The 14,065-nt window shown below is 36.0% G+C and overlaps 1 protein-coding gene across 10 annotated transcripts in view; it reads left to right on the top strand.

Moving 5' to 3' along the window:
* Positions 1-14,065, top strand: part of LOC145673174 (uncharacterized) — a 159,242-nt gene that overhangs the window by 54,219 nt on the left and 90,958 nt on the right. For all 10 annotated transcript variants that reach the window (XM_081742626.1, XM_081742623.1, XM_081742622.1 and 7 more), the window contains one exon: positions 3,123-3,258. In XM_081742626.1, the coding sequence (XP_081598752.1) occupies positions 3,123-3,258 (136 nt within the window). The remainder of the gene's footprint in view (positions 1-3,122; positions 3,259-14,065) is intronic.

Genomic DNA, 14,065 nt, shown 5'->3' with positions numbered 1-14,065 from the left:
CTGTGGTCTGTGCTAGTCGCTCTCCTTTGCATTTGTCTCCCATGGGCTTTCACACTTCTCAGTGAGTAACAAATCTCGTGAGCTTAGTTAGTAAAAGTGGGAAGGGGCCAATAGAATAAGAGATTTAAACATTTGAGGACTTTCTGGCCATAAAACACTTATAGCAGTATGTTCTTAAAGGTAATAGGGCTTGAATCATTGCGCTTTTTTCCTTGTTTCTTTTTTTTTTTTCTTCTTTTTTTGGCTTTGATTAATGAACATTCAGTGTGATCAGATTAAAATCAGTACGTGTGATTAATGGCAAGATTTTTATCATGAATAGTTATGGTTTTCATTTTGTATACTACGTCTAATAAAAGAATAAAATCAATTTACCTTGCGTATTCTTATTAGACCTAGTTTGTTTATCAGGCTGATTATTTTTGGCACTTTTCTAAAACTTCTGTTGTCCTTATAAAAGCAAATTATCTTAGAAATAGATCAAATTGTCAACCCACATTCTAATATTTGAATTCTTCTTCCACCATTGAATTGAAAAACTGAAAAGTACACCTATGATTATTCGCATCTTGAAATTGTTATATATTTGTTTCTGACTTACTAGCAACGTTACTTCGTATACACCGTTTCTATGTCAGAAAGTTCCACATTTCTGATCTATACTACTAATAGATAGATGCGAATTAAATAATTTCCCCATGTGCGTCAATTCGGAAGGCCAATCACTGAAAACTGGAATACCTGGTTAATTAAAATAGTCGCCGTCTACTACCACACACACATTCTGCCATCGCTCAGCCAACGATTATTTCCACATGGCGGAAAAAATATAGAGTCCATAATGCGAAGAAGTCCGCACTTGCACGGTGTACAGCCCAATCGTCAGAAAAGGTTCTCCCAAGAAGTGATCGCGATGCCAAAAGAGATGGTAATCAGTGGGAAAGATATCGTCGGAATACCGTAGGTGAGGAAAAATTTCATATTGTAACTCATGGAGTGCCTGCGCCATCTTTGCGCGACAGCATTGTCGTGAAACATGAGGATACCATGTCCATTGATCGTTGCTAGATGCTTGCAGACAAGTTTGCAATAGATTTCGTGCCGTTCCGCGCCGTGCATTAAAAAGGACATGATGGATCCCCCCAACCATAGACCACTATACCAGCAATCTTCTGTGTGTAAAGAGGTGATTCAAATGACTCTACTGGATTTTGATCATAATCCAACCATTGTCCTCACCGTATACGGTTGTCATATCAGATCCATTTTTAATCGTAAGTGACAATAATTTTGGGGGAACTTCCTCAGTTAATCCTTACACTCCGAGAACTGCACACCTTCAGACGGTGGTTCTTGTTGACCGCTGTAAACCTGTGTGGAACGCATGAGTTCAACTTCTTCACTATACCGATTATACATAGCAAGCGAACGATAGTGGTATGATGTGTGTCTAACTTGTCTGCAGTGGCAGGGACAGTTTACTGAGGTCTGGTTTCCACTTTCTTCCTGAGGAGACCATCCGAACTTGATGTTGGTGATTCTCACGGAGCTCCATTTTGCAATGCTGTTACTGGAACAAAAAAGTTTGACAAACAGACGCCAGTGATGTGTTCATTCGCCATTCCTGCCCCAAATTCACTATTAATGTTTTTTGCTGCTTGCCTTGCCGAATGTCGCAGTTTGAAGTTGTAAGTGGAAAATACTCTCAACTGTATCTCTCTATCGCACACTTTCATACGACCCTGTTCAACAAGTCACTGTTTCTTGGGAACTTACTGGTTCACGTGTAGAGTGCTCACCTCTGCTACATATAATACTTGGTTCGATCCCAAAGGGCTTTGTGGTGGACTAACACCATTTATATGGATTTCCTAGGGGTTCTTCCGTCTTCTACTTTCTAGTATTTCGTTCATAATCATCATCACCATCTCTCTTAGCCTCGGTGCATAATCGTGGGTCGTTAAACTAAAATGAATAGTTATATAACCCACTATATTCTGGCACTATCTTATTACCTTAGCCTGTTTGTTGGACGTGTACTGAGTTTGTGGCGTTAGATGCATGATCTTAGTCCATTTCTGTTCTGTATTGCCGAGGTAAGTTTACTTCAGATATCAAAGCGGAGATTTATTCACATTAGCATAATACACTCCAAATAAAGTACTGCATCTTTACGGTTGTCGATGCATTTTGCAATATTTGTAGTTCTTTCTTTCCACAAATACCTTTTTGCTCGTGCTTCCCTAGTTGCGAGATCTTCGTTACTCCGTCCATACGAAAATATTTAATTATCTTCATTTTTCAATATTCTCTGGAGTGTTATTTAGTTTCTCCCCCAAATCACTTGGTAATGATTATGGTTCGTTAATTGTAACTGTGATGTAGTCATGGGTATAAATATAGTATGAACGTATGGCATAAAAACTACAGTGCATAAAATAGAACTAACTTGTACTAGGTGACCACAAAAAAAGCACAAATGCTATCTAACCGATTCAGAACAGAAGGGCGGCAGGGGGGCCCGAGCGTTAGCGAGAGGGGTGCGTTCGTGTGGAACAGGCGCGTCAGCGATCGTGGGACACATAAGATTGTTTACAGCGGCTCACTGTAAATCACAGTACCGGTTCTAAAACCGTTGATGGATTCGGAGGAAATGCCATCCGTTGTCTGTATCTTATTTCATTGCATTTCTTTTGTACATTTTGAGGACTTTTGCCTTCCATTCACATATTTCCTTTAGTGATCCTTTAGCGGACGTAATTGAACAGTTAGTATTGTTTCCTTGTAAACTAGAGATTTCGAGTTCAAATTCCATGACCGGCCATATTGACGTTAATTTCTCCAGGTTTTACTCAGTCTCATTAGGCAAATTCCAGGATGATACTCCTAAAAATATAGAACTGGCTGATATACTTTCAAAATGATCTCCCATTTTTCGCTGCCGATATTCTAATGTATAATGGCTTTTAAACACATGTATGTAAAAGTATGTTGTTAAATACAGTAAAACGTTGCCTTCATTACAAGGTTTTCTTGTAATATCTTAGAGCATTGACATGTTTTTTTGTTTATCTTGATGCTGCCCTTTATTTATTGATGTATTTATTGTAATTCTTTTGCAGGTGTGTGGAAAGCATTTTAAGGAAAGTGATATTGAATGGGAAACAGATTTTCTCGATCCAAGAACCGGAAGGAGGATAAGTGCTCCGTTGTATCGTCCAAGGTTAAAAAAAGATGCAGTACCATCAATATTTACAGGTGGGTTTTTATATTCAAGTCTGGATATCAAATTATGTGTGGAGGAAATCAAAGTATCTAAATCGAGGCATATGAAAAAGTTAGGAGCTGGCTGCCAATTAAAATTTCATCAGCATCTATGCAGGCTGATATATATCATCTGATTCATTAATTATTGACACATGTGCATAGTGTTGTAAATAGAAAAAAAAAAACATTAATTTTTTTTCAGAAATGTACTTTCTTTTTTAGAAAAAAAACATTGCCTCCCGTTTTTTTCCCTTAAATTTCGTTTTTTTTCTTTCTTTGAAATAGTCATTCGTAATGTATCTAACCTCTATATAAGTATGAAGTATTTGATGTAGGTTTAATTACCGCTAAAAATACAACATAAATTAAACACTAGATACTGATACGGTACAAATATTTTATAATATATATAAGTAGGGTACCTACTAACAATTCGGGTTTCAGCAGTTTTTCATCAATATGAACTAAGAAATAAAAGTAGAAATGAAAATTTGTTTTTTCGTGAAAGCAGGTCTTTAATAAGAACGAAGACAATATCACGTGCAGTATAAAGTACAAATAACTTGTCTAAAGGTAAAAGCTAATACTAATTTGCCTACTATTTTTCTAAATATTTCACATAATAATTTGTCGGCTAGATATATGATATGCAGGGGCGGCTCTACTATATGTGGAACACGTTCATTTGCACGGGGCGACAATATCTGTCACAAGTACGGTATTTTATTTAAAATAAATATTTCTTGTTGGAAACAGACTTCATGATGATGGTAGCTAAATTTACGAAGCTGGCTTTCTATTTGAATACTACATTCATAAATCATGTTTAGGTCGCATTAGTATAAGGTCACATGGACAGTGCTAAAGCAAATGGTCAAATAAATCCCAGCATAAATTGTTTGATTGTTATCAAATACAATAATTAAATTCTTAAACACCTCTTCCATTTAGTTAGTTATCACAGTTCTAATATGAAAGGTATTGTTGTTTTTGTCACAAACAAGTTCCTTAACATTGTAGATGGAAACAAGTTTTTTTTTTTTTTTTTAATAAGATGTAGAAACAAAATCAAGAAATAAAGATAAAAAAGCTAGTTGCACTATAATTGCAAAATGGTATATTGAGATTGAAGCTCGATATTGAATTCTATAAAAAGGGTTACCAGTTTTCATGTGTGTGTTCTTTATCTTTCACTAATATAATAGATTAATATTTAAAGAAAAAACAGACACAACGAGATTGTATTTGTAGTATTTAAACCTTTCTGAGTGCTAGTGCACTTTCCCTCCCCTTCGTTCTTCATGCTGGAGAAGCATACATAAAATCATGACTTTTAAGATTTGTTCTTTCTGGAGAAAGAAGGAGGCGGCAAATTGCCTAGGACCGATCCTGATAGTATGTACGTACAAGACATGAATATAGAATAATATAATTTGAAACAATGCAGGGTGTTTCAAAATGAATATTACGGTTTTGAAACTTTGTAGTATGTATTACAATTAACTTACAATTGTAAATAATATCAAATTAAAGAACAGCTCAAACAGTTTTGTTCACACGCATGCGCATGCACAGTTTTCTCTGTCTGCCGTTAGGAAGAGCTATATTAAAGATGGCGACAAGAGAGCAGAAAACTCTTTGTGTTTTAATTTTGCAAAGACTGAATTTGTAATTACAGTGCAACCGACTGTATGAAGAATTTTAAGGAGACGCTTACAACTATATTCTTATCCAGGATTGTCTGAAGGGGGATGCACCAATAACTACCAAAATAACCAATCACACTGAAACTCTTGAAAGTGACATGTGGCAGTATTCCTTACCCCTGACAATACTGATGCATAGAACGGAGGAAAGTATTTTAAAGAGAGTCGCAAGAGTTATGCAGGAAAAAGAAAATGTTCTCTCCTCCTGGCTTTTGTTTTCTTACGTACTCGACAAATGCTATATTGTTTTGCTTGGTGCATCCTTTTCCTTCAACCTTTTGAAAATCGACTTAAACTTTTGCTTTTTCAAAGCTCTGCTTTCTTTTAAGCCCCAAACAAAAAAATAATGGCAGAAAGTTTTGGAAAGTGTTGATATTTTCACTGCTAGCTTCTCATATTAGATAGTGTATATTTACAACGGAGGGGGGTGGGAGTGCACATGCACCTTTGCACCCCCTAAATCCGGCCCTATCCTTATCGTTTACAGTTGTTACAAAGTCTAAAGCCTACAGACTACGTGACAATTTTGCAAATGAAATATTGCTGAATGACGATGAAGATTTTCTGGATCGTGTCATCTTCAGTCATAAATCGACATTTGACCTAAGTTCTAATGAGAACACTCAAATGTTCGCATCTGGGGGATACCAAATACTTAGGATATGGTACAATTGCAACGAGGCACCCCTAAATTAAATGTGTTTTGTGCCATAGGGCGGAAAGTTTATGGGCCTTTCTAGCGTATCGACTCGATGTGTGACGTGTGACGAATGATGCTCACATTGAACACTTGTAGCAAAAACTGTTTGAGGTGCTCTTTTACTTGATGTATTGTTTATAATTGTACGTTAAATGTAGTAAGTACTACGAAGCCTTAGAACCCAGATATTCATTTTGAAACATCCTGTATTTCTCACCAACAGTATTGGAACTAAGGTGTAAAAACGAGAGAAAATATTCCTTATAAAGTTACTGTTTACAACAACGGTATTATTATTAGTCGAGACTACTACTACTACAACAACATGAGTTAATAGTCAAAAAAATGTAATCAAATGTGCAATAACCCTTTCGGATCTAGGGGCTAAAGTGGCACACACGGGTGTGTCACTTTTTAAATCCGCTCCTGTGTGAACACTAAGATATCAGGCCAAATGTGGTTGGACCATAGTTTATCATATTAGTTTCTTTTTCTTCTGGGTGTCGAATTCTCAAATTTCAGCCCAGTCAAAAATTCGGGAATTTTCGAATTTTCTTTTTTTCATTGTAGCTTCCTTCGTTGAAGAGAGATCTCCTTAAGACCTGTCAGGTAGATACCTAATTGTTGACATCAGTTGGACATGCCCGCGCGGAGTGTTGCCATCTATGGAAATTAAAATTTCCCTACATTTGAAATTTTTGATATTTTTGTTTATAAACCCTTACTTATACGTCCGAGCGCAAGTCAACTTACGCCAGTCGAACATTGGTTCTTACTGAACCAAAGTGGGTACAGATTGTTACAATGGGCTAATTAGGAGGCGCACGAAAAATTCGTATTTAGGTTCTAACCCTTGATTTTTCTAGTTTTTCCCAACTTTTCTGTTTACCATAATCTATTTGAGTAATTAGAAGCTTTGTTTCTTAAATATCGCCATGGTACTTCTAGGATATATTAGTGGTTTACCAGTGTTTATTTTAAGATAGATTGTAGCAGTGCAGTACGTCTGTTTTGTAGCAGTGCAATGTTACCAGCTACAGAAAATTTTAATTCCCAATTTTAGGGGGAAATTTTGGAAAAATTCGTTATTTTTGTCTTTATTTATTATTTTCCTCTTGTCGGCTACATCGGGACAAACGTACAAGTTTCTGAAAGTCTCGTGTTTGCCCTACACAACGAACTATAGAAAATTTCAATAGGATAATCAGGGGAAGTACAGTAGACCTTGTTCTCTAAGTGGAAAGATAACTGTTTTGTTTTTATTTTTTTTTTTTTATTATTTTTTTTTTATTTTTTTATTTTTTTTTTAAAGGTTAAATGAGATATTTTTAATGATATGCTTACTTTATTAGATACCGTCACAATACTTGTAGGATGCGTTAAGAGAGATTTCAAAGTTTATTTTAAGATAGTTTGAATGTGTCTGGTAGCAGTGTTGCCAACTACAAAAACTTTTAAATTCTGATTTTAGAGGAAAATTTTGGAAAAATTCCCTTTTTGTCTCTTATTATTTTCCTCTTGTTGGCTACACTCAAACAAATGTACCACTATGTGAAAGCCTCGTTCTTAGCCTAGACACCGCACCATAAAAAGTTTCAGTATAATAATTAAGGAAAGTACAGTTGACGTTTATAATAAACCATATTCTGTAAATAATAAGAAAATGGCGAATTTCTGAGATAGGATTTTTTTTTTTTTTAATGTTATTCTTACTTCGTTAGATATCGCCATGATACTTGTAAAATATATTAGTGGGGTACCAATTTTTATTTTCAGATAGTTTCGGTCTGTCTGATGGCAGTGTTTCCAGCCAAAAAAATTAATGCCCGATTTTAGGTGAAAATTTTGGAAAATTTCCCTTTTTTCCCTCTTGCTGGCTACATTGGAACAAACGTACCACTATCTGAAAACCTCCTCTTTGGCCTGCAGAACGCATCATAAAAAGTTTCAATAAAATACTTAGGGAAGCTGTAGGCCCAGCATATCTGTTGATTTTTGCTTCTGAGATGTAAAAAGTGTCAAAATTTCATGTGTATGATAGAATTTTACTTTGAATGGAAGCCAGCGACTTCAGGTTTTCACTGTACCTTCTCAACACACTAGAGAATTTTTTTTTTGGTGACTTAGACCCATGTGGCAACAGTGGTACTAGATACAAAAAAATCTCGAAATTCGGTTAGGGAATATTTTGTAAATTTTCACCCTACATTTCCATCAATAATTTCCCTACGGCTAACAACAGTGCAATGTAACTTACACACACACACACACAAAAAAAAAAAAAAGCCACTTCCCTTTTCTAAAAAAGAAAGCCTTAACCATATCAATTTGGTAAATGGTTTTTAAGGAATAAGTCACTAACTGAAAATGTGGGAAAACGCCAAAAATGACCTGGGGCCGATTGAAATAATCTCACTATTTTGCTCGTATAGGTACAATGAAACAAACGATTTGTAAGTTACGAGGGCTTCGAACCAAGTTCTGCTGATTATTTCACTTATCTGCAACATAAATCAATAAATAATAGCTGTTCCCCCCCCCCCCCCCCCCGAAAAAACAGACGTTTAAAGAAACTGAAAAAGAACGATGTTTTTTATTGAAAAAAAAAAAACTTCACAGAAGAAAAACGTTTTTTTACAATACTACATGTGCGTGTGTCTGTAGTTATTTTTATCTTCTCGTAAGACCAGCTTTGGAATCAGATTTCACAAGAGTAAAGTCTCAATATTGCTGTTATTCTCCATCGACTTCACAAGTGATGTACTCACTGTGAACAACGTCAGTTCAATGCTACGAATCTTCTTGCAGTCTTGAATCGGTAGTTTCATGTGTGTTGGGCATCCCTTAATGAACAATCTTTCTTGTCCTTCAAATAAAATCACTTCTCACGGTCAGAAGAGTAAATATTAGGTATACTCTATCCTAGCACCCATTTCAAACAAAAGAACCCTTGTCACAGTCACAATTCCTCACCCTATACGAAGACTGTGTAGAGGATACGTTGGGGAGGGTATAAATTGATTATACCTAGGAGATAATCAAAGAGCTAGGCCAATCATGATATATTGTTACTTCTTTATGTTTATAAGCGTATTCAGAGTACCGAGATATTAAAGATATTTTTAGTTTACAATTGTTAAGTGGCACTAGTGTTCAATTGTATTCTATATAAAGGAAGTTTGACTTATAATAAGTATTTACATTAAGAAAATAAGTATATATTGAATTTCAAAAATAAAAAAAGAACATTGGGCGATTATGAGGATGGTGGAGGCCAATTATATTATTATTATTTAATATCTACAGGGTGTCCACCCACCGGGAAAAACCGGGAAATAGCCGGGAATTTCATGAACCGGGAATAAGCCGTGAATTTCTCCAAAGAACTGGGAAACACAACGATAATAGCTGAAGAAGGCCGAAAGTTAAAAACGCAAGGCGTAGCTCAATTGTTTTCTACCGATAAGTTACTGGGCGCTTCTCAATTCATGATTCGTTGGGTCTGTTCCAGTGTCATCCGGTCGGTATCCACCGTTTGGGGCGTCCGAATTCAGCATCAATGGTGAATCGCAAGTGAACGTGGCAACGGTGAAATAGGCGCTCGCTTGAATCCTACGCTTATCGCCCATGTTTTGTATTAAAAAAAAAAAAAAAAAAAAAAAAAAAAAAAAAAAAAAAAAAAAAAAAAAGAATAGAGTAGTGATGCGTCAAAGGAGGTTGTTTGAAACCTGAAAGAGAGCTGTGTGTAGTCAACAATCATGTGTGCGGTCTTTTGTTCTGGCCTTGGTCTTTTAAGAAAAAAAAATATGGATAATTATTTAACTATAATTCAACTTTAAGTAGCACGAGTTGTTTCTTTGATATATTCTTTATTATTATTTTTGTTTAAAATGAATAGCAATGTAAAGATGAATGCGAATAGTAAATGGCGGGAATGAGATTGTCTATACATTGTTCGGCGTAAGCTCTAAACTGCGATAAACAAAGCCACGTGAAACTAAATCTCGCTGATTTGCTGTTGTCCTACAGACGCTTGTACTCCTCCACAAAATAGTTCATGTGATTGCATTATTACTTTTACTATGAAGCTTCATATAAAACTGCTATATTATTATAAATGACAAAAATATAATACGGATTATCTAATAATACTGCAATCGAGTGGGGCTAATGAAACAATAGAAATAAACACTAAGCATTTGCAGTAATTATGGCGCCAACTCAACTGTGGACGGGTGTTCTGCTTTTAAAGTCTGAAAGATGGCTGGCATGAATCCCGGTTCCGCGAGTGTTGTGGTGAAACACCAAGGCAAACCTTTACTCACTAAACAACAATTGTTTACCAGCGAAATTCAATTTTTTTTTTTTTTTTTTTAATCTTTCGAGTTTCTTTTCTTTCTTTTCTGCTGCTGCTGTAAGTATCTGGACAACATGAGACAGTATTGTCAAAATGCACATGTATAATTTGCTCCTCCCCGTGGGGAGTGGGAGTGATACATCACTAGCCAATCGTATTTGTGACAAGCGAAAGGATACAAATATTTTGTTTATCGGAGTTTAGAGCTTACGCTGAACAATGTATAGTTGGCAGTTATGATTGCTTGTTCAGTATTAGATCTGGTTCTACAATCTCCTGATATCTTTAACCACCAGATAAGTTAGCAAGATGTTGCTGCAGTAGTTATTATTTTACGTAAAATAACTCATTAGTACTGTGGTAAGTTGTATCATTCCATTATCTTATCTGACGATTAAGAGACTTCAAGAAATTGTAGGGCTTGCCCTGAGGGAATATTTATTGGTATACAACTTTATTAAGTAATTTAAAACTTTCAGCAAGATGATGCGGCAGTAGTTTTCATTTTACATAATATATTAATATTGTGATCACTTATCATCCCGTTCTTATCTGACATTTAAGCGGCATCAGGAGATTGTAAGACTGGTCCTCATAAAACATTTATTGATGGCGTACAAGTTTATTGAGTATCTTTAAAACTGGTTTTAAAAATACTTAAAATGTACGGATGTGAGTAAATATGTAAAACGAAAGCAGTTTTCAGGCGCGGAATGCCAAAATAAAGGAGGGCATTAATTTTCTGGATTAGGCAAAAGTTACTTCTGCATCACGAGGTGACTAAAAAGACAAAATAGTCAGTAAGAAAGTCATTTGTCCATTTTTTTTTTTTTTTTTTTTATCACGCGTGGTAACATCAGCACAAATAAGTACAATAAGTACAAGGGAGCATATTACGTCTTGATGGTCGTTATTCTCTTAACAATATGAATAACAGTAGAAAGGCTTTTGTTACAGTGATTGCACACCACAGAAAATAAATAAATTGTTCATGAACATGTGTGAAACTGAGCGAGTGTGGGATTGCGTCTGATGAGCAATCGTCACTTCGGTTCCGGCAATAATCCACTTTAATGTAAGCGAAATATTGAAGTTTCTTGCACAAATTCTTGCGGGCCAATCTATACAAACTGTGATAGTAAGTACAAACATAAATAACGAAACAAATCTAACCTAAGCAGACCTGACCTAACCCAACTTAACCAAAACTGACCTTATCTAACCAAAATTAGGCATTTTTTTTAAAAGAAAAAAGCAACATTTTTTGGTAAGAAATTCTGGCGCCTATCAGGCTGACATATGCCGAGATATTATTATGGTTTCTTATTATTTTTTATTGGCTAATACAGTGGAAAAATCAGCTGGAGGACTTTCATTTGCGTTGTGAATGGATTAACTCATGTTGCGTTTAAGAAGTCGTCCAAAACTAATAGTCATCAAAGTTCATCCACCGATCATTGTCAAGCGTCAACTTCTGCTTCTTCGACTGAGAATGACACATCTTTTTCTTGTCAGTCAGGCAGTATTCATTCTACTTCTTAACCGACTATTAAACGTTACCTATTAGCAGATTCAGTTACTAAAACTGAGGTGCTGTAGTGTTTACAAATTGTGATGAATCATATGTCTCTCCAAGAAGCTGAGCGTTGTGCATCAACATTAAAATTGATGTTTTCTGACAGTGATATTACAGAAAAAATGCAATAGCTCAAACTAAAGTGGGGTACACAGTAGTGTTTGGATTAGCACCCTATTTCGAGCGAGAACTTCAGAGGTTATTAAAAGACTGTACCTACGTTGTGATCTGTTTCGACGAATCATTGAATAAAGTTTCTCAAAGGCAACAAATGGATATACATGTACGATTTTGGGATTCAAATAAATCTCTTGTTACAAGATACTTTACAGCTGTTTTTCTCGGATACTCAACTGCGTCAAATTTGTGAAAAGGTATCTTCGGACGTTTTAAAGAAACTCATTCAAGATGGGCCAAGTGTCAATTTTAAACTATTGTTAGATTTGCAACTTGAACTGCAACATACGCTGGAAAGGCCAGAGTTGTTAAGCATTGGTAGTAGCGGTCTTCCTGTAATTAATGGGGCGTTCAAAACCGACATGCAGAAGACAGATTGGGACTTAGTGGGGTTTTTACGTCCTTTGTATTATTTATTCAGATTCGCCAGCACGAAGGTCGGACTACACTTATTACACTGAATCTGATATTTTCCCAAATAAGTTTTGTGCTGTTAGATGAGTAGAAAACAGTGACGTTGCATCTTGAGCCTTAATAATATATATATATATTGCGTGTGTCAAGAAGGACAAGGAAACACCTAACTCGACAACGTTCTCAGTTGTAGAGAAAAAATTTGCACGACAAAATACTAGCACCAAAATTAGCATTTTTCTCAACTATTGCTTCAATGGTGGAACCATTTCTGACCGAATTTCAAACAGACCAACCCATGGGACCCTTTTTGCATGAAGAGCACACTTCTTTCGTACAAAGATTAATGGAAAAAATAGTGAAGGGGGGTGTTCTTAATAAAGCAGGTGCATCTGTTCAAAAAATAGATATATCAGATCCAAACAATCTTCTTCTTGCTAAAGATGTGGACATAGGCTTTGCAACTAGGGATGCCATGTGTGGAATCAAGGAAATAACGGATCTAGACAAGCTAACACTGCGACGAACATGCAGAGAAGCTATCGTAGCGATGATTAGTAAAATAATGGATAGGTCACCATTGAAATACAAACTTACTCGAACTGTTTCGTGTTTCGACCGTATGCGTATTGGTCACAACCCGACACTAGCGGAGAAGCGTTTGACATTATCTTTGGAGGAGATGGTAGCTAAACGATGGTTTACGGGAAGCAAAGCAGATAAAATTATGGAAGAATATTGGAAGGTATTTTCGTCACGTGAATCTATTCATCAGTGCAAAACGTTTAAAAGAAAGAAGCGTCTGGATGCATTTTATGTTGAACTTCTTAGCGTATGCAGTGAGGACAGTGTACGAGAACTCAATGATTTTATACAATTTATTTTGATACTGTCACACGGAAATACATCAGTAGAGAGAGGATTTTCTGTAAATTCTGAATGCATTTTTGAGTTGAGTTGATTTTAGTTTAGCGTCCCTTTCAGCAGCGAGGCTATATGAGACGTGAACCTACTGATTAACGTGGAATCCGAACCACATGAGCTCCCGCCGGGAATCGAACCCGGGTCTCCCGCGCCAGAGGCGCGTACGCTAACCGCTTAGCCACGAAGGAGCTCTGAATGCATTTTTGAGAATCAAACAGGAGAGCCTTGTTGCCATGAGACAAGTGTATGATGGTGTGAGTGTATTAGGTGGATTGGAGTCAATTAAAATGAACAAAGATATGATACATGCGACCAGAAATGCACATGCTCGGTATACTGAACATTTGAAGAAAAAGGCGAAGGATCTGAGTGAAAAGGAAAAGGTGGAAAGGGAGAGAAAACGTGTAACGCGAGAAAGACTGGAATTGGACGCTAAAAAGACAAAGGCAATTGCTGAGGCAAAAAAACAAAAAAACAAAAAAAAAACAAAAAAAAAAAAAAAAGGAAGCTGCTCTTCTGGAAGAAAAAAATCAATACATTTATTGGGAAGTAATGAAAACAGGCAAGAAAATATAATTTCTTTCGATAGTATAATTTTACGTTGTTCGAGTGGGAACTAAATAATAATCCTTCCGCCTCTTTCGCAAAGTATTCGTCTTTTAGTGCCCATTATAACCGGGAATTTATCTAGTAGAGCCGGGAAAACCTGGAATTTCAAAACGCTTTGAGAGTGGACACCCTGATCTAACAAGAAATAATAGTGTTCGCAGTGTCACGGGGCAGAGCAAATTTACTTAGTGATAATAATAATAATAATAATAAAGAATTTTATTGTCGTTAAGCTATACATAGCAATAGACAACGTCAAAATGCGATACAATATTGATACGTAAGTATAAATAAATAATGATATATAACTAAATTAATGATGAAATGACATTACA

Source organism: Thermobia domestica, chromosome 16, assembly GCF_964235325.1.
Source record: "Thermobia domestica chromosome 16, izTheDome1.hap1.1, whole genome shotgun sequence".
NCBI classification, from domain to species: Eukaryota; Metazoa; Arthropoda; class Insecta; order Zygentoma; family Lepismatidae; genus Thermobia; species Thermobia domestica.
Note: the sequence above shows the minus strand (reverse complement) of the source record. Positions and strands in the feature narration are given on the sequence as shown.